Raw genomic sequence first — 26790 nt, 5'->3', positions numbered from 1 at the left:
TATCGGAGAGTAGTTCATGCCCCTAGAACTTGGAGAACCGAGTTGACTGTTGTCACTGTTAACACAGTACTTTTGCCACGGAGTTGTAGTTTGGGTTTAACCATGGCTCTGAGAATAATAATTGGCGCTTTGAAGAGAGCATACCCGAGAGTGCCGGTGATGACCACAGACGAGCTACAGCATTTAATGAAGAAGACCGCATCACAGTCAGGTTACAGAAAGCTTGTCTTGTTGGTAAGCAATAGATGTTCTCTGTTTGTATACTGTGTACATCGGCAGACCTCGGTGCGCAGTTTCCAAAGAGTTCAGGAGAATCTATCCCTTGTTATCGGGTTGCGTTGCCCTTGCGGTTAGTTTCATTTATCGAGAACTAAAGCTAAAGTATGTACAGGAATCCTTGTCACGGCTTTCGACGCCATCTTGACGAGTTGGCGAACGCGTGAGAAATTACAATGTTTGTATGAGAATCTAATGTCGAATGATTTCCTTCACTTGGTGACCGATTTGGGGAGTGGGGGATTGCGCCTTGGAATTTGTGAGCATCACAACATCACAATTTGGGTACTAAATTTAAAGGCAAGAGAGAAGGTGTGAGTGTACCATAATCAATCTTCCTAGCGTTGGCAATATCATAATGCCACATAGGAACATTCAAAAGATATCGCTCAGTATGAAATAATGGTTAATAATCTCTTAGGCTCCGGGGAGTTTTGGTAATCATTGATTCATTTATTTGCTGTTGACCGATTTCAATAGTGGTAATTTGTTGTCTTGCGAGGGTGATTTATTTGGAAAGCCGTGTTATTTTGCTTTGATTTCGCGTTATCATGTTAAAACAAAAGAACTATTTAAGAGTCTTTTTTCATTGTTTACTTGATGATACATCACAGGATAGCCGATACCATAAATCACCGACGTATTTCCGGTCGTCGCTTCTTTGGCTCAATTATTTGTGCGTGGCTTAGTGTGATAGTTTGTTGAGACAAAAGAGTTAATGAAAACAGTTTGTTCAGAGGGAGCCCGCACAATCTGTTTGTGTAGTAGCCTGAATTTCATCCGGTTACTTCGAATCGTTATTCACGCCGGGTCAGCTGTCGGCATTTTTTAGTCACGCCAATGTCGCCAAAAATGGCGTCCTGGCCGTGGTTATTTTTGGTCAACCTGGGAACTAGTTTACGGCAGTATAAATAGCGCTCGATTTGCAACCCGGGAAAGCGCGGGCTGAATCGAAAACCGAACTACCGTAAAAGCGCGAAAAACAAGGAATATTTTGATACCAAAATCGATGGGAAAAGATTGATATGTGATTTTTCCTTCGTCTTCGCTTTCGCCCCATAATGTAGCAATAGGCAAACGGCCTGAAAATGACAAACTTCGGCTTCAAAAGGCTTTTTTGTTCTTCTGAACCCAGAGTCGAGAACTGCAATCTTGGAAACCCTAAACCTTTGGTAAGAATCGTATGTTTTTAGTTTTGGTGATTTCACTTTAGTTTTACAGAAATAATGCTTTCATTTATGGGTGTTTTGTATCAGATGCTCGTAGAAATCGGCTGGTACTCAAATAACTGAGACTTATTTTCTAAATCTTCAACACCAGTGATGCCTCAAAAAAGAAAAGATTATGTCCGCTTTGCCGTGGGGCAATACGCAAAGGAAAGAAAAATCCGGCAGCAAGAGCTAGCCAAAGAAAAAGCCAGCCTCTCAAGTGAGGTGAAAACCTTGCAGCGACAAATCCAGAGACTAGATAATAAGGTATTCAAATTCTGCTTACAATTTTAACATACGATTGCAACGAGGGTTGGAACGAGGTTTGATTTCCTTCTCATGTTTACCTATTCTTTCTTATTCTTTGCATATCTGTAGGTGATCATTTAATCGAAACGTTTTTCTTTTTTCTATCCGATATCGGGCCTTTTTTTAACACAGATCGACATAAATTTGTAACACGATCCTGTAAGAGATTCCTCTTAGTCAATAACAATACATCTAGTCACGCAAGTGAGGAGAAATCGACATTTGATAAACAGTAAACACCGTTGCTTGTTAAATTCTCTTATTTAAGACTGAGAGAATCAAAATTAAAGATGAAAAATCCACACTACTGCACGCAATGTAATATTTGGAATATATTAATATCTATTTACATTCATAAACAGAGAATCTTTTTAGCTCTTTGATTTTGACAACAATGTTTTAAAGACATTAGTATTTCTCCAAAATTATACTGACAGATTTAAGCAAGTACAATTGTACATGTAGAAGAGACTATCGTTTTGAAATGAATGGGTACAAGGTTTTAAAAACAATGGAATGCTTTTTGCCAGCTTGCTGTGATATTACAAGGGCGGCCACAAATAAGATATGAGATGGCATAATCTTTGATAATCAGCCTGGTCATAATTGCATCTCCTGTTGAAACCTCCCATTAAACAATCGAAATAAAAAAATCTGATCAAAACAGATTTTAAAAGCAACATGTTACAAATCAAACTTGAAAAATATTTTTGCAGAAGGTTGGCCCCAGCATGACTCAATGCAATGTAATATTTGGAATATATTAATATCTATTTACATTCATAAACAGAGAATTTTTTTAGCTCTTTTATTTTGACAACAATGTGTTAAAGACATTAGTATTTCTTCAAAATTATACTGACAGACTTAAGAAAGTACAATTGTACGTGTAGAGACTATGGTTTTGAATGAACGGGTACAAGGTTTTAAAAACAACGGAATGCTTTTTGCCAGCTTGCTGTGATATTACAAGGGCGGCCACAAATAAGATATGAGATGGCATAATCTTTGATAATCAGCCTGGTCATAATTGCATCTCCTGTTGAAACCTCCCATTAAACAATCGAAATAAAAAAATCTGATCAAAACAGATTTTAAAAGCAACATGCTACAAATATAACTTGAAAAATATTTTTGGGGAAGGTTGGTCGCAGCATGACTCAACATCTTACTTATACTTTAATAGGTGTAAGCCAATATAATATTTTTCAGAAAAAAGAACTTGGAGAATGTCTGTCAGCTGAGAGTCAAGAAAAGAATGTTCACACCCCTGAAGGTGAAATAAAGATAGATGACTTTGTCATTTTTGTATGAGAAAATATTTGTTTGAATAAAAGGAGGCCCATGTGTATGACATTTATCTGCTGATATAAATTTAAAAATATGAAAAGTAACAGACCATAATCTTTGCTCTCTGTTTTTAAACAGTGACACGTGTACGTCCACCAACGAACACTGTCTCACCTCAGACACTACAGCGTAGATGTAGAGAAACATTTCAGGCTGCCATGAAGATTCATGGAGGAACAAAATCTAACAAAAGACCTGCACTTGATGGTCTCTACCACACTGTTTCTAAAAAATGCAAAACTAGTGTGCTTGGTGATTATATATTATCTAACAGTAAGGTTACAAATTATGTCATTAAGCAATGTAAGCGAAGGCAGTTGGCAGAATTTGAATGTTCAAAAGATAATATATTGCGAAGTATAGCTACTTACTATACTTCTGGGGTAATGGGGAAAAGGAAATATCAAGCTGTGAGGCAGGCATCCTCAATGAAGTCCAGTAATTTAAAGAGGGGGGGTAAAACAGCAATTAATTTTATGCCAAACTGTCCCATACCAAAACTTATCACTTATAATTCTCTTGTAAGTGAAATTAAAAAGATTGACATAGGAAAGGTTTATTATATTGAGGAAGAATTCTGTACTGACATAGATGATGAAAATATTAATGGGTGCTTTAGAGATTTACGAGAGTATTTACCACGGCTAGCAAAATTTTACTTAAATATGCAGGGGAAACGCAAAGGTGCATTGAAATGGTTTGGGGAAACAGAGGGTAGGTTTCTTGTTGCATTTGGGGGGGATGGATGTCCTTTTGGTAAAAATGAATCTGCTTGTTCATTCCTTATTAGTTTTCTGAATGTAGGAAAGAGAGTGGCATCCAGCAGTGACAATTTTTTAGTCTTTGGTGCTAATGTAGAGGAGACGTCTCCTGTTGTAAAAAAGTACTTAAATTCTGTATGCAAACAAATTGTAGATTTAGATGGACGTATATTTGAAATTAATGGTTTACAAGTGTCATTTCATTTTGAGGAGCTTCCCAATGACATGAAAATGCTTGCAATGCTTGGTGGGGAGCTAAGCAATTCTGCTACATTCTTTTCGTCATTTGCAAATGTGAGTACAAATGACTGTACTGATTTAAGCAGCACATTTGGGTCCAGCCCTTCATGTAAATGGAAACCCTGGGAGTATTCAAGTAGACTGAAGGTTGTTCAAAAAGTAGATTCTTTGAAGTCCTCCCTGGATGGGAAACCTTTGTCCAGAAAACAGAAGAGAACTAAAGTAACAGAATTTATAGCTCGTCAAAAGAGCCGTCAAGAATGTGTTCCTTTGGTAGGTAAGTTAATTAACAAAGCTCATGTAGAGCCACTTCATCTCAAAAATAATGCTTGGGGGTATTTTTTCAAAGTATTGTTAAAGGAGGCAGTGGCCAAATCCAATATACCAGCATCCTGTAAAACATTTGCAGAGGTCCCACAGGATACCTGTCTAGGGAGAGTGGTCACTGCTCTCAAATGTGAAGTGAAGGCTGGTCGCTTGGCCAAAAAGGTTCAAAAATGGTTTGACGAAACACAGGGTAAGTCGGGGGATTTACAGTATCGTTTTACAGGCAAAGAGTCACGGTTGTTTTGTCACAACTTTGCAAGGTTGTTGACATTTTTGAGGCAGGAAGGAGACAGTCAAAAACAACAGCAGACTGTGCTCACCCTTGCTTATGTTGGGTTAAGACTGAGGGATTTGTGTTCAATCATCAATCGATTTGAAGTGGAAGATACTCATCTTGAGCAACTTCCGACCTTAGCACAAGAGTACTATCGTGCCAATGCACTACTATTACCCACCTCAGTAAATCCCACCATCTGGACCATTGGTCATGTTGTGCCTGCTCATGCCAGGCAAGTCTATGATAAGTACGGTCAAGGTCTTTTAACCGTAACAATGGAAGGTAGAGAAGCTAAGCATATAGCTTTGCAAAAGTTGAGTGCAAACACCACCTACCAGAATCGATGGGCTGAAATTTTCAGGCATGAATTTATTATGTTACTATGGTTACCTGAACAGCATCATGAACCTTGTTCTTACACTCCTAGTAAAAATGTTTACATTCCCCAAAGGGTTTTTAATGACACTAACTATTGTTATTGTGGACTACATAAAGCTGATCCTGCTGACCAAAGCTGTTGTTTATGTGGTGATCATCTTAGGACACTAATCCATAAAAGTGTAAAAGAAGGGAAAATTGTTGCAGGGTTATCTTAGTCTCAGAAAAGTATTTAAAATCATGAAAAGGTGAAAAGGTGAAGTTACATGAAGTGTCAATTGCAGCCACCACATTATTGGGGTAAGTAAACAGCATCTGACCTTCGCAATTAGCTGTTATCTGTTTTTGCTTCAGAAACTTCAGCATTTCTTGTATAATCTGTTGAGTGACAAATGACTGCACACAACTGCATTTTATGTAACTTTACCGTGATTTAACAGGCCATAATGCACTGAATAGTGGCCACTCTGAGAGTTGTCTCGAGTGTTTCCTTGAGATATTTTGAAACGTTACATATATTATATACTGTAATCATCTGTAAATATTAGCAATGAAAAATGTACTTTGGAGATTCTCAGATCTGCCCCTGAAATTAAAACACTTAAAAATAGTTTGTATATTTTATAGTAAAAAAAAAAAACAGAAGGTAATTAAATGTCATATTTTACTACCCATGAAAACTGTACCCAAACTCATTCCAACATCCATAATTGCAAACTAGAGTTAGCTGCTTTCGTTTGCAATTGTAGGATATAGAAAGAGGCTTTTCTCTGCTCGCAAGCACCTCTGCTTTAAAACCTTTACGGTTTCCGCCAAAGCTTTTCTTAAGTTTATTGGCGATTTCACTCTGAGGGATGCCACAAAACTTCGAGAAATCGCGCAGGAGACGATTTTTTTTAGTGTATTTAATCACATTGTCCTCCACTGACACCCCAAAAGCTGAAGGCGCCCCCTGCACAGACTTCACTAAAACTTCAAATATTTCTTGGGGGAGGTCACGCTTCACCTCTATAGTCCATGGATTGGAAGCCTTCGGGTTTGCCGACATCCGCCTTCTTATCCTGTTCAGCCAGATCAGAACCTCTGATGTGATCATGGGCCACGCCGGGAGGGAAGACATGAGAGATTTATCCATCCCATGCACCCCAACCTCATGTCGGTGGTAGACATTCAGCATTAGCTGACTAGCTTCCTCCCTAAAATGGGTGTAATTGGAAATGGGGCGCCGAAGAGCAGTAAAATTGCCTATCGACGTCTCCAAAATATCATTTACATTAACTTCAGGGCCTTCATCTTCCTCGGCTTCTTCACTCTCCACCAAAACTTCTTCAATTACTTGTTCGCGGGAGAAACGCTGTCTTCTGGCCGCCATTTTTTTTGGGTAAGACCGCTGGTGTGACCGCGGTAACTAAATGACGACTTTTTTGAGACAGCCGGCGTGATTACTCCCTCCTCCCTCAGTAACGTCTGAATGGACCAGCCGTTAATGCCGTCCAGTGACGTCACTACTCCTTGACCTTTGTTAATTCATGCAAAAAGCAAAACACGATTTTCAAGTGGCAAACCGAGAAATATCGTTTGGAAATGTCGGCATGATACAGAACTGCTTTATTTTTTTCGATTGTAGTTCATGTTTAGCGTTCAAACTATCAACTGCATGCGGTACAACTCTGATACGGTTGTACTAAATTCTATAAAAATCGGTCGCAATCACGCAATGAAATAAACACACACATGCAACACTTAGTTCAAAAACACAATGATTTGCTTTAATTGAAAAGAAGCTATTTGGTCCTTAACGAAGAAAAAAAAAAGGAGGCAAGAAAGAAAAGCTAACAGAATCATCACACTTGACGGTAAAAATAGCAAGAAGGTCGAATTATAACATTGATCTCAGAAAACTTCACGTAAACAAAATCACCGGCCGCCGAAACCACAAAGCGGCTCTGAATGAAAACTCACCTACCGACTCTCCGCGATGATTCTTCATTCGCAGTTCAATTTAGCATTTCAGTTTCGAAGACAAGGCAATTTTGCCGGCTTATAGAAAATGTTTGAACTAACCGAAAGAATGCCAGGGATGCGATCCGCTGAATATCAAATGACAATCCCGCTAAAATTGCTCGAGTTATTCCTTTATTTAAATCTGGTGAACAGGATATATTTACGAACTACCGACCAGTGTCTGTTTTACCAGCATTCTCTAAAATCCTAGAGAGAGTAATGTACAATCGTCTTTTAAGGTTTCTTAATAATCATAACATTCTCTCTGACAATCAGTATGGTTTTCGCAAGCATCACTCCACTGCTTATGCTCTTGCTTGTTTATATGACAAAATCTCTTCCGCTATTGAAAATAAGGAATGCACAGTTGGTATTTTTATAGACTTGTCTAAAGCCTTTGACACCGTTGATCATAACATTTTAATTTCAAAATTAGAGCATTATGGTGTTCGTGGCACTGCACTTAGATGGTTCAAAAGCTATCTAAGCAATAGACAACAATATGTCGAATTTAATAGTATCAGTTCAGAGTCTTGCGAAATAAAGTGCGGGGTGCCTCAGGGCTCTATACTAGTCCCCCTGCTTCTATTCTATATAAATGATCTGTGTAACGTGTCAAAGGTCGTGGACTTTATTCGTTTTGCTGATGACACAAACATGTTTTTCTCCCACAAAGATTTTAACTTGCTTCCTGAAATCTTGAATTCTGAAATGCTTAAATTAACCCAATGGTGTCCAGCAAATAAACTGTCCATTAACTTTCAAAAATCAAATTTTATGGTCTTTAGACCTCGCCAAAGGAGGCAAACACTTGATATATCTATTCAAATTGACAACAATGTTATTGAACGTGTGAAAGAAACAGTATTTTTAGGTGTTATCCTCGATGAGCATTTGTTATGGAAGCCTCACATTCTTAGCGTTTTTCTAGAAAAATATCAAAATCAATAGGTATTATTTATAAGTCAAGTTTTTGCCTTCCCAAAACTTCCTTGCGCTCCTTGTACTACAGTATGTGGTCCTTGGTCCGCGTGTAAAAGTCATTAACTTGAATATCTTACCCGAATCTTCACGAATCGAGCTGAAATACTCCCTGAAGATAGCTTTTATGTTCTTCTCGATAATCCTGAAGTTTCAAGTTCCAGACATAAATATTTTGCTTGGAGTTCGAAAAAAGGCGACCGTTTTCGATGGTCCTTGGTCCGCGAATGTGGCCCTTGGTCCGCGTCTCAGGTAAGCAGCACGAAAAAATGTTATAGTTTCCACAGGAAAACGTCATTTTCACAAATTTCATTTATTTTTTTTCTTTTCTTGATGCAATTAAGCTAAAGTTTTTTTTCGGAAGATGTTGTGAGTATAAAATAATCTGCTCTTCTTTCAAAGACTTCAGACAACAGTCTCCTCGAGTCTCCCACACGAGCGTCGCGAGCGGTTTTCAGCGCGGTCGAAAATAATTACCAAAAAGTCTGTATGTATGCGAGGTATTAAAAAAAGAGAACTTGTAGACATGTATAGGGACGATTTTCAAAACATTTTTTGAAAGCAAAGGCCGTCGCTTTTTATTTTGCGAAGTTTTATTCAACCAGGTCATAAGTCGCGGACCAAGGACCGCCAAGCGAAATTTGGTGACATTTGTCAAGAGTCGATAAAACAAAAAAATTCAAAGTCTACAGTAATATGCTTCCAACAGCAGAAAAAAGTTGATCTGAAAACCTGTTCTGCAAAAAGGCACGTCTTCCCGTTGCGTTTTATTTATTCGCAGGCTAAGTAAACATGACCATGTAATTTACGGTGCCGCAAAAATCCAAACTTCAAGAAAGACAAATTAACCTAACTGTCAACAAACTTTAATTTTGTGCCTTCACCCACAGAAAAAGGAGGCTGAAGCTTCGTCATACGAAAGAATGCTAATCAGTAAATCACGATATCTTTCATTATTCAACGTATTTTTTTTTCTCGACGAAATATTTTATCATTTTCGGAAAAGGCGCGGACCAAGGACCACACACTGTATAGTTTAGTTTACCCTTACTTAACTTATTGTGTTTCAGTGTGGGGATCGACATATCAGTCTAATTTAAATCGGATTATTATTCTGCAAAAGAAGATAATCAGAATAATATCTAAAGTTTCTTTTGATGCTCTTACCGGTTTTCTTTTTAAAGAGCAGGAGATTTTAAAATTCTCGGACATTTATTTATACCAAATAGGTAAATTTATGTATCTTTTTAAAAGAGGCTTACTTCCAAATTATTTTCGTGATGTGTTTACTCTTGCAAGCCAGATACATTCTTATAATACAAGAAATTCCAGCCTTTTCTGTATACCTCATTGTGGAACTAATTTTCGAAAATTCTCAATTCGGTTTCAAGGTCCTTCGTTTTTCAACTCGCTAAGTCGGGAAATTCAAAACAGTGAAAGTATCAGTTTGCTTGGCAAAAGACTTAAAAAATTCCTTCTTTCTTAGTTAAATTGACTCTTTATTGAGCCACACACCTTTTCTTTTCTTTTTTCTCTTCTTTCTTTTTTTTCTTTAAAAAATGAATCCAAATTTTCATTACCGGGGCCCAGCCGAAGGCTGGCACCGGTCTTAAAATGCAGACGGTCCGTTTTTTCAACGTTACATTGTTAGGGATATATCGCTGACTGAGATATATCGCTGGCTCATTGAAATCTTATCCGCCATTTTGAAAAGAACGAGGCATGGAGGACAGTCAAGAGAAAGATTATAGCTTTTTGGGGAACGACACGTTCCCCAACCTTTACGATGCACTAGTTTATGAGCGAAAATTTAAGAGTGAATATTTGGAGAGACAAATTTACGAGCGATCACTTAAGAGTGAACCTTCCATCGTGAAACTTATCGAGAAATTGAGTGAACCTTCCATCGTGAAATTTATCGAGAATCAAAGCGAACACTTATCAAAATTTGTCTTCAAAAAGATTTCAATGATTGACATACCGAAGTCTTCAAAGCTCCATGGCTATGTTAATAAGGTGAGAAAACTTTGTCATGCACGATATAAATGTAATAACAAACGCGATCCAAAGATAATTAACTTAAATAAAATGGCTATACCCAAGAAAGCTTATTTGTTGTCTTTCTTTAACAGGCATTATCACAGGATAATGAAACTAAAATGTAAAGCACGTCGATATTTATCATTGTTTTCTTGCAATTGTGTGAGTCATATGACCAATTATGTGAATTTCAAACTAAGTAAAGATGTTGAGAAGAATCCAGGACCTACTCAATACAACACTGATCATCATGAAGTAATAATTAGACCTTCTATGCAAAATCACAGCTCAACAATGCAGTTGAACTCTCCTATTTCCTCTGAGAATTTGATGCAGTCAAGGTTAGGTGCACTTTGTTTACAATCAATAGATGTTGGGGGTGCAGGTGATTGTTTCTTTAGATCTATATCACATCAATTATATGACAATAGCAACCATCATATGCATATACGTACTGCTGGGGTTCAATTTATGAGAGACAATCCAGAGAGATTTATTGAGAGCAATACCGAAAATTCATGGCTAAGATATCTGAATAATATGTGTATTCAAGGTACATGGGCTGATGCACTTATCATTCAAGCAGTTGCAGATATACTACTGTTTACCCAGTTAAGGAAAGAAATACTTCCTCTACAATTATTATAGGTCATATTGATGAATGCTACTATGTATCAACCACTGCCTTACAATCAAGTGCCTCCATTTCAATGTGCAATGAATTAACAAATGATACTCAGTCATCAATAAATAAGCATTTTATTATGTCTATATATAACACTGGGTGACATTTTTTACAGTGCAAGACAACAATCCATGACCACAAAGATCTATTTCAAAAATGTCTTATGTCTGTTATCATTTCAAATTCACAGTGTTTTCGCTAAAAATAGATAAATGTGATTAATAAATCTCAATGATAAACCTGATGATAACGTACTTGAGAAAATGTGAAATTGTGATAATTCTGTAACAAACTTCTTTGCAAACTTTGTCATTACCATTCAACCCAAAACTGTCAGTGATTTTTGCTTTTTCACTCAAACTTAAAAACAAATGAAAACCTTATACAGATCACACTTATTGACATCACAGTGTTACTAAAAACACTACTATAACACAGACCGTTAGCTGTAATAACACTGAACAAACTTCCAACAACATCCTCCTTTCTCATGCATTTTGTTGCTTTTCTTCTGCATGAGTTAATTCAGACTAAGTATTAGCCTCCACAGAGGAGGGGGGAGGGGTGCGAGAGGTAAACTATATCTATGCAATCCCGTGTCCCACTGGGCCCCGGTAAGTTCCACGTAGTGGTTCTAGTTCAGTATGGTTTACCCTATAGTTCCAGGAAGCCTATAGTTTATAAGCCCTCGGATTCTATATAGGCTTCCTTGCCTTTACCACATTTAATCTTGTAAATAACTTAATTCAGTGGAATATTGTATATTATCTTTAATGTATTTCTGTATACTGTTGTTGGATTTCTGGTTAATGGCAAAATAAATGAAATGAATCAACTTAAAAAATGAAAACGAAGTGTCACTTAAGCCCCGGTTTAACGAATCTTTGAACCTCCAGATCTCTTCTTTGGTGGGTTGTTTTAAGAACTCAAGTAAATGCTTCTCTAGTATTCTCTGTCAGTGCTTTTATAAAACTCTTTACAATAATAAATGATGTTTCATAGGCAAAAACGTTTGGCAAATTGAAAATGACGTAGAACGCGGTTTTGTTAAACACTGGCTATACTACGTTTAAATATTTGGCCCTAAATGTTTCGTGTCGAATGAAGTGAGAAACCGCATGTATCCACCTTTTTCCACCTGCGTTATCAGAAGATTTTTGTACCTTGATACGGACTCGACTTTGTTGACATCCTCGTTCGCGTCCCTCAATGTTTCCTTTTTCGCCTATTTCAAAAGCGTCATAAAGACATCCAAAGGTTTTAAGAAATAAAACTGTTTCAGAAAGACCGGTTTACAATACGTAGTTGGAACTGAAACATCACTTACAAAAAAGATATCTCGTAAGTACAAATTCCATGTACTTAAATGAAAGATGCTGATTTCTTTGAGCCATCTGAAATTCCAATGGTAAGAGTCACAGCTTTTTTCTTTGGTAGTAATGTTTAACTTGACGTGCTTTTGGGTCCGTGACAACAGTATTTCCTTATCCGAATACAAAAATCTTGTTAATGTTAGAATTACGAATTATTCGTTAAGTTGTCTACGACCATCTCTATGAAGGACGCTTTCTGCTTGCCGGGTACTACTGTGGTGCCTTTTGCAGATAATAATATTCGTTAATGTGCCACTGAGTCATTGATCATTAGCGGGACAGAAAAAGTCAGAAAATAGCATTTCTGTTTGCAAAACTTCGTTGCTTTCATTAACATCAACGATCGTACTGAGTATAATTAATGGATGGCACTCAACTGTTAACTTTTCATTTCTCAGTTAACTACTAATTTTTTGACCAACTATCAGTTAGAGCGGTTTTCACTTGACTGTCGTAAAACCAGAACCAAAGTAAATACACTAGCCAACCAAAGGGCGTAGTAAAACCAAAACCAAAACCAAAACCAATTACTTTCGACAGTCAAGTGAAAACCGCTCTAACTGCTAACCCAACATTGGCAACCTCGTCAAAGATGTTTTGAGACGACCCGTTGGGCATAATACTCACTGAAATGCGGGAAAGACTTTTCCAATGGCTTGATATAATTTGGCCCGGCGACTTTTATGTTTAAATGCGATTATTTTAACATTAACTGGGCGTATAAAACCTGCTTCGTTTAACAATTCGAAACAATAGACCTTGTCACGGTTTTCGACGCCATCTTGACGAGTAGGCAAACGTGTGAGAAATTACAGTATTTGTATGAAAATCTATTGTCGAATAATTTCGGTAAAACGGCCGTTCTGAAAAAAAATATTAATTGTAAACTAAAGCTACAAAGCAAAGGATTGACCTAAAAAAATTTGGGGGCGTACCTGTGCTAAATTGCTCCAGAGGCTTGCTTTAGATTTTCCATATATTTGTCTGTAATTTTCCGGGGACTTTCTTACAGACAAATGTATAGGAAATTTAAAAAGTGGTTCTAGGTCTTCTAGTGCATGTAACGCCCTCAAATTTTTTCAGTAGAGTCCTTAGGAATGAAGCTTTAGGTTACAAATCATATTTTTTTCAGAACAGCCATTTTACGGAAATTATTCGAAATTAGATCCTCATACAAACCCCGGATACAAACACTGCAATTTCGGCCGCGTTTGCCTACTCGTCAAGATGGCGTCGAACCGTGACAAGGTCTATACACACAACTTTTTGTTGTGCGCCATATTTCAGGCGCCATGCTTGTGAAACAACGCAGTAATTACAAAAGTTGTTGCTTCAATAATCGTTCCAGTAAAATTCAATATGAACGCCTGGAACAGACTAGTGGTATACAGGGTTCATCCTTTGCACTGGTCTGCGCGGAGCCGGAGGTCGCGGGATCGGATTCCTTCCATTGGCCTGGCCTGGCCTGCGAATGGCAAGACATTCCGGCGTTACTCGGATGGCCAGGTAGAAATAACGGTCCTGTCTCCAGCCATTTTGTAGCAGAAAAATACAAAACGAATCTAAAAGAAAAGCCAGACTAACAAGGCCACAGGAAAACAAACTCTGACTTTTATGCACAACATTCAATGTAGTACTGTTTGGCAAAGGGAAATAACCGACTAGATCCTGCAGTAATTTCTTTTTCTAATTTATATTTGTTTTTAATCCGTCCTTTTTTACCTCAACAGGACACACGTGGGGAAAATGAATTTAGAGTAAGCCGGTTAGCTAACGCGATACATCTGGACCCTGAGGAAACAGATTTGACTAAAGTCATGAAGATGATCCAGAAAGAAGGTATGACTGCAAAATGCCTTGCTTTCAAGGTGACACTGGATTACGCTCTTTTTTTAATTAACGGGCAATTATCCCTAACCATTTCGCAGTACCCCCCCCCCCTCCCGGGGTACTCCCTTTGCGGAGATATTTTAAAGACAATGCGTTTTTTACAGCAGTTAAAACGATGAACTAGGTATGTGAATAAGGTACCATTTATAATAGAATAGAATTTTTTTCAAACAAGAAATTAAAAATTTTAAAGGCATTTTAAAAAGAAATACCCACTGGCTTTTGTTTTTATTTTAGCTGGGACTACACAAGGTCCTATGGCAGTAGTATGCTACTGCGCTATTGGTTGGCGGGCAAGCATTATGTCACAGCGGCTATTAGACGAGCTAGAAAAACCTGAAAATCAGGATATCAAGTCTAGCTTGGAGGTGTACAACTTAGAAGGGGCCATTTTCAAATGGGCCAATGAAAGGAAGGACCTCGTTGACCCGGATGGAAACGACACGGATTCGGTACATACTTTCACCCGTTTAAAGGGAATGTTAGTTGATAAAGAATTGAGGAGACTCGACCCTTAATTGTTCTTCAGCCGGCTCTCCACGCTCCTAGCCGCGAGTTTGAAATTTTTCGGTTTTCATATTAATTTTTAGAATGCAACAAGAAAGAATAATGGCACAGAGGGGAAAACCCCAGTCTAACCCTTAGAGTATATGTGAATAATAATAATAATAATAATAATAATAATAATAATAATAATAATAATAATAATAATAATAATAATAATTTAATTCTTATATTGCGCGCTTTCCATGAAATGATCAAGCGCGCATTACATGATTTCTATCTATAATAACTTAATAAAGGGTATCTAACTACTAATTATCTAAAATATACTATGATAAAATTAAAATATACAACATATGTTAAAATACTAGTAATTATCGTGATAAAAATTAAAAATTAATAAATTAATAAAAAGCTTCCCTAAAGAGGTGCGTTTTCAGATGGCGCTTAAAAATCCCTAGATCTGTAATAGAACGAATCTCACGAGGTAATACATTCCAAAGTGCCGAAGCAGCGACCTGGAATGATCTGTCTCCTAATGTAACCCTACTTCTATAAGTTGGCGTTGCAAGCAACAAACCATCCGAGGAGGATCTTAAATTATAATTTCCTGGTCTTTTAATTGACACAAGTTCTCTTAAATACGTTGGAGCAATCCATGGATGGCCTTAAAAACAAATAGTAGAATATTAAAACTAATGCGTTACCTAACCGGTAGCCAGTGCAGCTCGTACAGATTTATCTTAGATTGCTTCAAATTAATTGGATGTTGCTTTCCGGAGAGGTCCACAAACTTCTATTTAGTGTTGTTAAGATAGAAATCAACAGACGCCATAACAATATTCTGCACCGTTTGCTTTGAGGCAGTTGCGAATGGACTTCACTGTTCTAAACAACCCGGTAAAATGTTGGGGCATCCCAGAAATTAGACTTCCATTTGGGTACAACCTCTAAAAATAACTTAAGTGAAACTCGCCTATCCCGGCCGACACCCTAAGATTCTCTCTCATCCATATTATTCTCTCTTGAACGCAAGCAGCACCGTGTACCACAAGTGTTGCGCAGTAGGATTTTTGCTTCTTGTCGCTCATGTTACATACACCATCTCATGAACTTTATAGGACATAAAGAGACAGTTCACAGTCTAATCATCTTTAGATATGTACACCCAAACTAGATATCAACAAAAAGGTTTAGGTACATGTAGAAAGGTTATAAAGACCAGAACCTGAGTACGCAAATTTATAAATGTTAATGTTTATAATAAACTCTCTAAAGTAGAACAGGAGACTTCGAGAAATAAATTGTGTAGTTGTCAAACAATTACTAAATGAATTCTTTTGCTGTTCCTTTAATTGAGAAGAAAGTTGGAGCTCTTTTTTTTTAAAGACCTTTCTAAACTCACACACAGTAACGGAGGGGAGAGTGCCAAACTATCCCTTATTGAGGTACACCTTGATAGGAGGAGGGATGTATGTCCCTAATCTGAGTTTCAAACCCTATCTTTTGTATTCTGATGAATAAGCCATGTCCCTGCTGGTAGTTTGCGCTTGTCTTTGATGCTGTTGCAGTTTTAATCCACCTGTGTGTCATCTGTCACCATTTCAGTAGTCTTATGCCCCTGTTTCAAGGCCATATAACTTGCAATAATTTTACCTTGTTAAACTTTATTCAGAAAAATTTGAAAGCTGTGCTAATGAAGATACATTTCATGTCAAAAGCCTCCCTCACAAACACTAAAGTAAGAATTCAGAAACCAGCATTGTGAACTGCGCTAATCGGATCATAAAAAGAACTTTGGTGATGACATGGAACTACATATATCGTAACTAAGAAATAGCATGCAGTGAATTCTCTTCCGAAAATATGCCAGGACCTTATCCCTGAAGAGACCCCCTGCGATTCGATTCTCGTAAGCGACACCACTAAATATTAGCATTTGGGGTGGTCGGAAGGTTCAACTTTCTACCGAAACATTATCGAGAAGAGCTGCCGTAATTAGTGTTCTGAATGGTGGTGGATTGGTGGTCAAATAACATTCTGAGGTAACGACACACACTACTCTGTCCTAGAGATAGCCATTGCTCATAACGTGAGCTTCTTGCCAACTTAACGCCTTTGTGACCTCTTTGGCCGGTAGCCCCAAAAAGAAATTAGGGAAAAGCTCTCCCGCTTGATTTTATTCTAAACCTGCATGAAATAAAATAAAATTACAGTGCTGAAAGCTGGTTTTTCACTTTCCGCTTGTTTTTAAACTGACGTTGCTGCCGCGGATTATTGCCCTGATTCGTCTCCTCCACCTTCCCCCCCCCCCCCCCCGTTTCTCTCGCGCGCGTTGTGTACAACCTGACTTTAGTACGAATGCAGTGGAAACATCCATTTTGTCAGTAATTGCGTTACCATAAATTATCGGAGAGAAGCTGAAACAATACAACTTGCATAATTATTTCGTGCCCCTAGAACTTCGAGAACCGAGTTGACTGTTGTCATTGTTAACCGCAGTACTTTTGCGACGGAGTTGTAGTTTGGGTTTAACCATGGCTCTGAGAATGATAATTGGCGCTTTGAAGAGAGCATACCCAAGAGTGCCGGTGATGACCACAGACGAGCTACAGCATTTAATGAAGAAGACCGCATCACAGTCAGGTTACAGAAAGCTCGTCCTGTTGGTAAGCAAGAGATGTTCTACGTCATTAGTTTTTTCAGCTGTTTGTATACTGTGTATACCGCACACCGCGGTGCGCAGTTTCCAAAGAGTTCAGGAGACTCTATCCCTTGTTATCGGCTTGCGTTGCCCTTGCGGTTGGTGCTAACTTACAGCTTTCAATCGAGAACTAAAGATGTACCGGAAAAATTCGAAACTCGCCCTAGGTTTAGAAGATTTTGCACTAAACAACAACCAACAACAACCAACGTCTAATTACAAATTTTGTGACAATAAACACTGTCTGCAGCAAGCTAAGCCATCAAAGCATAGCTAGTGGCATAGTGCATATATACAAGCCTAATTAGACAGGGTTACAGGAGTGTTGACACTCAGTGTTTGTTGAAACAAAAATACACTTTCGGAACATAGCGAGAGAAGCCTAACAGCACTTTGATATACGGCTGTTGTTGCTGCTGTTTTTGTTGTTTCTGTTTTATCTTTTTCAAAAATTCGTTCAGTTTTGATGTAAGCAGCAACGTTGAACGGTTTCAAATAAGCCACACTATAAACAAAAATGGGGCACGAAAGCCACCCACGTCACATGCATGTCACGACCTTGTCTGCTCAACTCACGAATATCAGACAATTTCCGGGATTATAAACTCGATGGAAAAATCAAGAATAGGAGGTGATAACTGAGTAATTTTTCTCTTGGGTTTGACCGTATTTTTTTCGCGAAGGACACGATTCTATTCATTACGTAATTAAAACGTAGCTGCACTGTCCTTTTAAATTTGCATTATGCATTACATTAAACTCACGCAAACTGCGTTTAGATAGAAGACAGGTAAACTTTATTTAACCACGAGCAATTCATCAGCTATTTACCAAAAGTTATCAAACTGTAACTACACAACTCTGATAATATTAAACTAAGCATTGAACTACACTATATTCAGGGGCGTAGCGACCATATACTCACATACGCACGTGCGTACCTCAAAAATTTAAAAATACAGATTTTTTATAGACCTTGTCACGGTTTTCGACGCCATCTTGACGAGTTGGCAAGCGCGTGAGAAGTTACAGTGTTTGTATGAGAATCTAATGTCGAATAATTTCTCTAGAACGGCTGTTCTGAAAAAAATATCGATTGTAAACTAAAGCTTCACTCCTAAGGATTCTACTAAAAAAAATTGAGGGCCTTACATGCGCTAGAAGATCTAGAGCTGCTAGAACCACTTTTTTAAATTTTCAATACATTTGTCTGTAAGAAAGTCCCGGAAAAATTACAGACAAATATATGGAAAATCTGAAGCAAGCCTCTGGAGAAATTTAAGAACAGGTACGCCCCCAAAATTTTTTGGTCCAATCCTTTTTAAACTTTAGTTTACAGTTATATTTTTTCAGAACAGCCGTTTTACGGAAATTATTCGACAGTAGATTCTTATACTCGCCAAGATGACGTCGAAAACCGTGACAAGGTCTATTTAATTATTTATTTCTTTATTATTTATAGATTTTTTTGACGAAAAGAGACCTTTACACATGCACCCTTTTCTTTTGTATTGCTGCTATTTTACGAAAAGAAAACTTTGTGAAAATTGCACTATTTAATCATTCCAATATGGGTTCAAAATCCTGCCACTTTTTTAGCCGGAGTTTTATTAACAAGGTCAATGAAGCGGAACCAACCGAAAGTAAAGTTCCTGTTTGAAAACTTAATCAAATAATTTTAAAAAGGTTTTTTATCCTTCTAGAATTCTCGATTTACCAGAAGAGGACGTGAGTTTTCGTTGTTTATATATTTTTGCTTTAAGAAAAAAAGTTATGAAATAAATAAAGAAAAAAGTGAAACCACGGGCGCGATCCATTCAACCAAAATTTCCGACCGGTCCGACCGGGAAAAGTGGTCCACCTCAAAAGGTGGACCATTTTTTTCGAAACTTTTGCGGTTGGACCGAACCGATCCATTGAGTTTTGGACCGAAATTTCCTGAAATTTTGTTGAATGGATCGCGCCCCACAACTCTGGTCGACGGGACCCTTGATGACGCCAGCCGCCAGTTCTGTCCAGGGATATATGTCGCTTTTGTCACTTTGCTAACCTATCCTGTGTCAACCTGCGCTACCGAAGGCAGTTTTAACGGCATGAAGGGACTAAAAAAAACCCTCTTTGAAGCACTATGAGTGAGCCATTTTGGCAATGCTCCACATACACAAGCACAAGAATCGGGATATTGACAAAGTAGTTTCCGAGTTCCTTTCCTTCACGGAAAGCATCTTTTTTTAATATCAGGGGAGTAACGTGGTTTTTCCGGTTAGGTACGCGCTTGAAGGCGCAGTGAAACAAGCACCGAAGGCGCAAGCCTCTGGGGTGTCTGAGAGCATACTCCCCAAGAAAAACTTTTCATTATTTTTAGGGCCTCGGAAATGCTATTTCCCATGATTTTCAGGGGAAAGTTTCATAAAACAAAGCATGGGAAAACGCTAACTTTTCATTAACTTTGTTGTTTATTTTTCAACCTTTGGTACTACTGATATATGTGTATATTAGTTATAAACTGTAAATGTGACTACAGGAAAAAAGTGAAAAAGAGCTTTACTCAGTGATGGCGCGTTTGAACGACCCGAGGGACTCTGTGCACCTAACTCTCGGATGCCTCAGTTTATTTTGGAGGAGTTAAAACAATTTCCACCCAGAAAAAACTGAACCATCTTTTGCTAAAATGCTGAAAAACAAACGACACAAAGAGAAATTACGGCCAAAGGAGCTCGTCATCACCTGCCCTGGAGTTCCACTTGCTACCAATATTTAAGTCTCACATAGCGCGTTCGTTCAGACTTTTTAAAATAAAACTCCATGTCAGATTTCTTTTCTCGCGAAAATTTGCAAGTTTCTCACCACAAAGGTGTTTGCTGGAAATCCTACTCTTCTCTGATTGGCTTAGAGTTTTTTTTGGCGCGAAGGATGATTTGCTGTTGCACAGACCTCCGTGGATGATAAAAAGAAAGATGGAGGACCTTGGCTGTAGGATTAAAATGTTTTATATGGTCTTCACTCGCCAGGAGTTCACGTACAGTTAAAACTAAACAACATTGTGCGTCGAATGGCTATCGTATTGAGATTAAAGCTTCAATCTCTTCTATTGTATTGGGAGCAATAAACCATGTTACCATGATTACATGGCAGCAGTTGACCCTGTTTTGATACCCTTTCCGCTTTCTTATGTAAATCCTGTTGTTCTTGCGCTAACTAGTATTTTTAAAGCATAGTTTTCGTAAGAAAACAAAGGAAGTTTTTATCAAAACTTCGTCAAACTCAGCCTCGCATTCCTGGTCGAGGACTAGGGTCAGTACTAAGACAACAACTGTAAAATAGTCCGGCTATACCTAGGTCCGATAAGGCCTTCCTTAGAAATCGCACCTCGTGTGAGAAAGCCGCCTGACGAGAAACGTATTGCCACATTTGGTTTTGCAATAAAAATAATCTATCTCTATAGCTAGAGGCACCTAAAATATCGATGATATGTCTGTTATTTCAAGGTACATATATTATTTCCACCAAGTGTCCGTTGAACAGCCGACGTGGTTAATGGAGCCATCCATTATCCTCATCCCTTAAAAGCTGAATGACTCTTCTTACGATTTGGACAGCTTCGTTGTGTTTAAACTAAAAGGTTCAGGCGCGGATCCAGGGGAGGTGAAATGGGTGAATTTTCACCCCCCCCCCCTTTTTCTGAGCCCCCTTCTTTCTTTTTTTTTCTTATCCCTCATATATCATATAATATTTGATTTCTCTGATTTCATTTACATTATCACAAAAATTCACCCCCCATTTCAAAATCCTGGATCCGCGCCTGAGGTTATTGTGCATTTGAACTGCTCAACAGACAAAACACAACTATGACGGGTCAACTATACTTTAGTCAACTATAACCAACCATTATCTTAAGTTGTTTGACATGTTTTACAGTAGTATTCGAAGAGAAAATTTGCACTATGATTACGTTGATTTGAGCGCAGTGACTTAGAACGTGTAACTATGAAGTGAACTTTCCCTTAACAACAGTCCCATAGTTGTCCAACGGTCTTAATGGCCTTTGTCTTAAAGAAAATTGTGACAGTATTGATGCACCAAAAATTCACTTATTTACAAAAGTGAGGGTAATAAATAAATAAACAAATAAATAAAATAATAAATGAATAAATAGATAAATCGTTATGTACTCACTGTGAGAGCTAGAAAGCTCACTTGATGCTAATTCTTAACTTTACAAAACCCACGTAACTGAGAAGCTCTTTACACAACCCATGAAAAAAATCATTTAGCTGTCATTTGCAGGTATGGAATTGGAACACTGGAAATAATTAAAAAAAACTGTTCGTTTGAGTAAACAACCTGTATATGCGACCAATCTGAGCTATTGAATCTTAACATTTTATCACGGCACTGGCTTGTTTAAGACACCAAGACGGGATAGTCGCAAATTGAAGCTCCCCGGCGGATCAACTCAAGAATGCATGAAAGACAGATCACAAAATAATGTTGTCATGAAAATCAGTGATAATATGTCGCCTCGTGATGAAACAAAATCAAACAGGAAGCCGGTAAGAGACTTAAATGTCGTTTTTACCGAAAAGTCTGGTCAAAATCAAGTTTTTGGAATGGCGACGCTTGCGGAATATAAAACTCGTAACATCTTCTGAACCCTTTTGTTGTCAGCCTGTCCAAGAAAAAAGTTTTGAAAATGTCGACGGGCATAAAGCACTACTGAGTTTTAAGGCACACTTTCGAACCAATTAAAGGAATTTACTTGGACTAAACACGATTGTCGCGGAATCATTTACTCATGCGACTTCTTAAGTTCGCTAGCCATAGTTTTTTAAAGTTATTTGTCATCATCAGCTACCTAATTTTGAACACCCATTACCACGATTACCCGCCTGTACTATTGGCAATTAACTGATTAAAATTAAAAATCTGTCTTCACAACCATAATCATAATCATATTCGTAATGAACCGTACTATTTTCATCAGTAGTTTTCAACCATGAAGGAAATGTTGGAATCATTTTAAAACGGCTTTTGAATCTTACAGTTTCTTGGTGAAAATCCGGGGCATATCCACGGCCGTTTCCATATCTTCACCGAATTTCTTGAGAAGAACCCTGGTCTGTTGCCTTCGTTTCTGAGTGAGCTCCTTTTCAGTGGCCTCAACCATTCCAATCCTTCGTACCTTTTGGTCGTCATGATCCGTTGTGTTATTACTTGAGCTCTGTTGTATTCTCTCAGGAATATCCTCACACTGATAAGCACTATCAGTGTTGCCGAGATCGATGTCTTCTTGTTCATCGGCTTTTTGCATGTTGCCGTGCGTTTCACTGTTCTTAATCTCAACATGGATGTCTTCTGGGCGTATCAGTTCCTCGTTTCTGCTAATATATTTTTCCCGTCGCGTTCGAGTACTCACGTACATTTCTTCACTAGTTTGCTTTGAGCAAATGGATTGATTCACAGTAGCCGCGACGCTCAAACTCTCCGCCATTTCGTTCATCGGTTGCCTCCTTTACAGATGTAGCTATCCAGTTGTTGTGGTACAGTTTATATAGCCTTTTTTTTTGTTGTTGTTTTTTCCTGCTTTGTCAATTTAAGAAGAAAACAAAATTTGGTTAACGCCCTTTAACTGGACTGGAAAAGGAACGAAAATGCATTACCGAATATAAACGTTCCGCAACACCAGCAACAACAACAACAACAACAACAATATCATTTCTTTTTTAATACCAGATTTTACTTTCACACTGATAGACTTTTAAGTACAGCCTTGGAAAACGAAATCTAATTTTATGTAATATCAAAAAGTAACATTAGAAACAAATAGTTTTAGGTATTGTATATCGTAACGTAGATTAGTTATTACGATGTACGTGTTCGTTTCAAGGTGTGTCCATATTTGGAAATCGCCAAGATCCGTATTTTTCGGCACGCGTGCAAAACGTCTGCGCATGCGCAAGGTTTCTATTTTCAATAATTAAAATTTGCAAAATCTTCCCCATTTAAATTGAAAAACATTTAGGAATGTTTGATATGTTTAATGGTTTGCAGCCGGTTCTAGTATTATATTAAGCACAACAAAAAATTACGTAAACTAACTTAACTAACTAACTGGTAAAGTCGTCCAGTACAAGGTTTTTCCGTCCTTGTTTTTCCACTTAGCATGCATTGGTCGTTTTCGTTGTTCCCATTGACCGAGCTCAACGACGTGATGACCAAAACAGCAACAATGGCTACGGCGAAGTGCTGCCAGAGCGAGCGTGGACTTTCAAACATGATTTTCGCCTTTGGTGCAAGGAGGAAAGTATGTGGTGCAAAAGAGAGAAACTAAAGCAATTAATAAACTTTGTGTTCGTGAAATTGTAAGCTTATCTTTTGTGTGTGGAGCATACTTTTTGGAATTTCGCGGCCGGAATCTAGTTTGTTTTGGTATCGCGTATAATTTTGAACGCATCCGCACTGCGTTTTTCACGCGTGTCGTATTTTTCACTAAGAACCTCTTATTTTAGGCCACGCCCAGTTTAAACTGATACTCATTTACGATATTTGAAAAGAGGACGTCGGCTCCTGAGGACATCTAAGATGTTTTGACGGAGACGACCCGTTGAGCATAATACTCACTGAAATGTGGGGAACGATTTTACCAATATCCTGATGTAATTTGTCTCGGCGACTTTTATGTTTAAATGCGATTATTTTAAAAATTATCTGGGTGTATAAAACCTGCTTCGTTCAACAATACACACAGCTTTTTGTTTTTTGTGCTCCATATCACAGGCGCCATGCTTGTGAGACAACGCTGTAATTACAAAATTATAGTCGCTGCTTCAATAATCGTTCCAGTAAAATTCTATTTTTTTTCGCGACGGTTTGCAGTTACTATTCGGGTTGTTCGAGAGTAGCAGTGCTGATAATTACGAGATATGTTTTAAAAGTTGGGTTTTTCGATGTCGCCGCTAAGGCTCGTGGCCTACCCCACTCCCTCACTGTTTTTCCTGCTCACATCTCTTCGCGTCGTTCCACGTTAGGGTTAGGGTTAGGTTGGGGGTTAGTGTCAACCCTATCCCTAACCCTAACCTTAAAACAGCATTCTTTTAAGAAAAGAAAGACCCCGACCCTAGCGCCAGCCCCGACCCCGTCCCCGCGTTTTACTGACACCCGTCCCCACGGTCTGAACGCCTGGAACAGGCTAGTGGTATCGTGGTATGCAGGGTTCATCCTTTGTGCTTGTCTGTGTGGAGCTGGAGGCCTCGGGATTGGATTATTTCCATTGGTCTGGCCTGCGAACGGCCAGACATTCACGTGGCTCGGATAGCCAGGTGGAAATAACTGTCCGGTCTCTAGCCATTTTGTTGCGGAAAAATGTAGAACGAATCTAGAAGAAAAGCCAGACTAACAAGGCCACAGGAAAACAAACTCTAACTTTTAGGTACAACATTTAATGAAGAAGTGTTTGGCACAGGAAAATAACTGAATAGATCCTGCAGTAATTCCCTCATTCCTTTTTCTTTTTCTAAATGGTATTTTTTTTTTTTTCAACCTGCCTTTTTTTTTTACCTCAACAGGACACGCGTGAGGAAAAAGAATTTAGAGTAAGCCGGTTAGCCAACGCGATACGGCTAGACCCTGCGGAAACAGATTTTACTAAAGCCATGAAGATGATCCAGAAAGAAGGTATGACTGCAAAATGCCTTGCGTCCAAGGTGACACTCGGTTATACTCCTTTTTAATTGTCAGGGAATTGAGCTCATCAGTAACCCCATCCCGGGGTACTCCCTATTCGGGATACTTTAAAAACAATGCGTTTACTCAAAACTTTGCTGAGCGCGCCCCCCCCCCCCCGGTTCAGTACCAATCAATCTCAATTGCACATTTTTTAAAACATGGAGGTACAAAAGTTGAAATGCATTTTAAAATGAAATACCCACTGGTTTTTGCTCTTATTTTAGCTGGGACTTCACAAGATCCTATGGCGGTAGTATGCTACTGTGCTGTTGGTTGGCGGGCAAGCATTATGTCACAGCGGCTGTTAGACGAACTAGAAAAACCTGAAAATCAGGATATCAAGTCTAGCATGGAGGTGTACAGCTTAGAAGGGGCAATTTTCAAATGGGCCAATGAAAGGAAGGACCTTGTTGACCCGGATGGAAAGGACACGGATTCGATACATACTTTCGACCGTTTTTGGGGAATGTTAGTTGATAAAGAATTGAGGAGAGTCGACCCTTAATTGTTCTTTAGCCGGCTCTCCTCGCTCCTTGCCGCGAGTTTGAAATTTTTCGGTTTTCAAATTAATTTTTACAATGCAACAAAAAAGAATAGTGGCACAGAGAGGAAAACCCCCTGTCTAGCCCTTGGAATATATGTGAATTTCACCAAAGTTATCTTAGATTGCTTCAAATTAATTGGAAGTTGGTTTCCGTAAGGTCCACAAACTTCTATTTAGTGTTGTTAAGACAGAATTCAACAGTCGCCATAACAACATTCTGCACCGTTTGCTTTGAGGCAGTCGCGAATGGCCTTGACTGTTTTAACAATACATTAAAATGTTGGGGCGTCCCAGAAATTAGACTTCCATTTGGGTACAACCTCTTAAAATAACTTAAGTGAAACTCGCCTATCCCAGCCGACACCCGAAGATTCTCTCTCATCCATATTATTCCCTCTTGAATGCAAGCAGCACCGTGTACCACAAGTGTTGCATAGTAGGATTTTGCTTCTTGTTGCTCATGTTACATATGCCACCTCATCAACTTTATAGGACATAAAGAGAAAGTTCACAGTCTAATCATCTTTAGATATGTACACCCAAACTAGATATCAACAAAAAGGTTTAGGTACATGTAGGAAGGTTATAGAGACCAGAACCTGAGTATGAAAATGTATAAATATCAATGTTTATAATAAACTCTCTGAAGTAGAACAGAAGACTTTTAAAACGAGAAATAAATTGTGTAGTTGTCAAACAATGACTAAATGAATTCTTTTGCTGTTCCTTTGATTGAGAAGAAAGTTAGCCTGAATTTCATCCGATTACTTCGAGTTGCTATTACTCCCTCAGTTGTTGAGAGGAGAAAACGACTCGAAGCAATCGGATGAATTTCAGGATAGAAGAAAGTTGGAGCGCTTTTCAAAGACCTTTCTAAACTCACACACTGTAAGGGAGGGGAGGGTGCCAAACTACCGCTTATTGAGGTACACCTTGATAGGAGGAGGGATGTATGTCCCTTATCTGAGTTTCAAAACCCTATCTTTTGTATACTGATGAGTAAGCTATGTCCCTGCTGGTATTTTGCACTTGTCTTTGATGCTGTTGTAGTTTTAGTCCACCTGTGTGTCATCTGTCACCCTTTCAGAGGTCTTATGTCCCTGTTTCAAGGCCATATAACTTGCCCGAATTTTACATTGTTAAAAATTTTTTCGAAAAATTTGAAAGGTGTGCTAATGAAGATACATTTCATGTCAAAAACCTCCCTCACAAAC

The 26790-nt window shown here is 38.4% G+C and overlaps 2 protein-coding genes across 5 annotated transcripts; both read left to right on the top strand.

The window, feature by feature from the left end:
* LOC140952945 (uncharacterized) lies at positions 1–25699 on the top strand. Of its 4 annotated transcripts, none has more exons than XM_073402405.1 (3): positions 1–234; positions 13940–14048; positions 14337–15886. In XM_073402405.1, exons 1-3 carry the CDS (start codon positions 103–105, stop codon positions 14615–14617), a joined length of 522 nt encoding a protein of 173 aa, XP_073258506.1. In that variant the 5' UTR covers positions 1–102; the 3' UTR covers positions 14618–15886. The 4 variants fall into 4 exon arrangements, with proteins under 4 accessions (XP_073258506.1, XP_073258507.1, XP_073258505.1 ...); XM_073402406.1 differs by lacking the exon at positions 14337–15886 and adding an exon at positions 25257–25699 and having other exon boundaries at positions 3–234; XM_073402404.1 differs by lacking the exons at positions 13940–14048; positions 14337–15886 and adding exons at positions 24873–24981; positions 25257–25697 and having other exon boundaries at positions 5–234.
* Positions 1427–5404, top strand: LOC140953024 (uncharacterized). Its single transcript, XM_073402492.1, has 3 exons — positions 1427–1751; positions 3006–3069; positions 3222–5404. Exons 1-3 carry the CDS (start codon positions 1599–1601, stop codon positions 5342–5344), a joined length of 2340 nt encoding a protein of 779 aa, XP_073258593.1. The 5' UTR covers positions 1427–1598; the 3' UTR covers positions 5345–5404.
* Positions 25700–26790: the final 1091 nt, after the last annotated feature.

The sequence above is a fragment of the Porites lutea genome, chromosome 11 (genome assembly GCF_958299795.1).
Source record: "Porites lutea chromosome 11, jaPorLute2.1, whole genome shotgun sequence".
Classification (NCBI taxonomy): Eukaryota; Metazoa; Cnidaria; class Anthozoa; order Scleractinia; family Poritidae; genus Porites; species Porites lutea.
The sequence above is the reverse complement of the archived record's forward strand: the minus strand, read 5'-3'. Positions and strand labels throughout refer to the sequence as shown.

Bases quoted from the DNA above. Each gene is read 5' to 3' on its own strand.
- LOC140952945 (XM_073402406.1), top strand. From the start codon at position 103: ATGGCTCTGAGAATAATAATTGGCGCTTTGAAGAGAGCATACCCGAGA. The intron at 235-13,939 runs GTAAGCAATAGA...TTACCTCAACAG, and splicing joins ACAGAAAGCTTGTCTTGTTG to GACACACGTGGGGAAAATGA. The intron at 14,049-25,256 runs GTATGACTGCAA...CTCTTATTTTAG, and splicing joins GAAGATGATCCAGAAAGAAG to CTGGGACTTCACAAGATCCT.
- LOC140953024 (XM_073402492.1), top strand. From the start codon at position 1,599: ATGCCTCAAAAAAGAAAAGATTATGTCCGCTTTGCCGTGGGGCAATAC. The intron at 1,752-3,005 runs GTATTCAAATTC...AATATTTTTCAG, and splicing joins TCCAGAGACTAGATAATAAG to AAAAAAGAACTTGGAGAATG. The intron at 3,070-3,221 runs GTGAAATAAAGA...GTTTTTAAACAG, and splicing joins GAATGTTCACACCCCTGAAG to TGACACGTGTACGTCCACCA.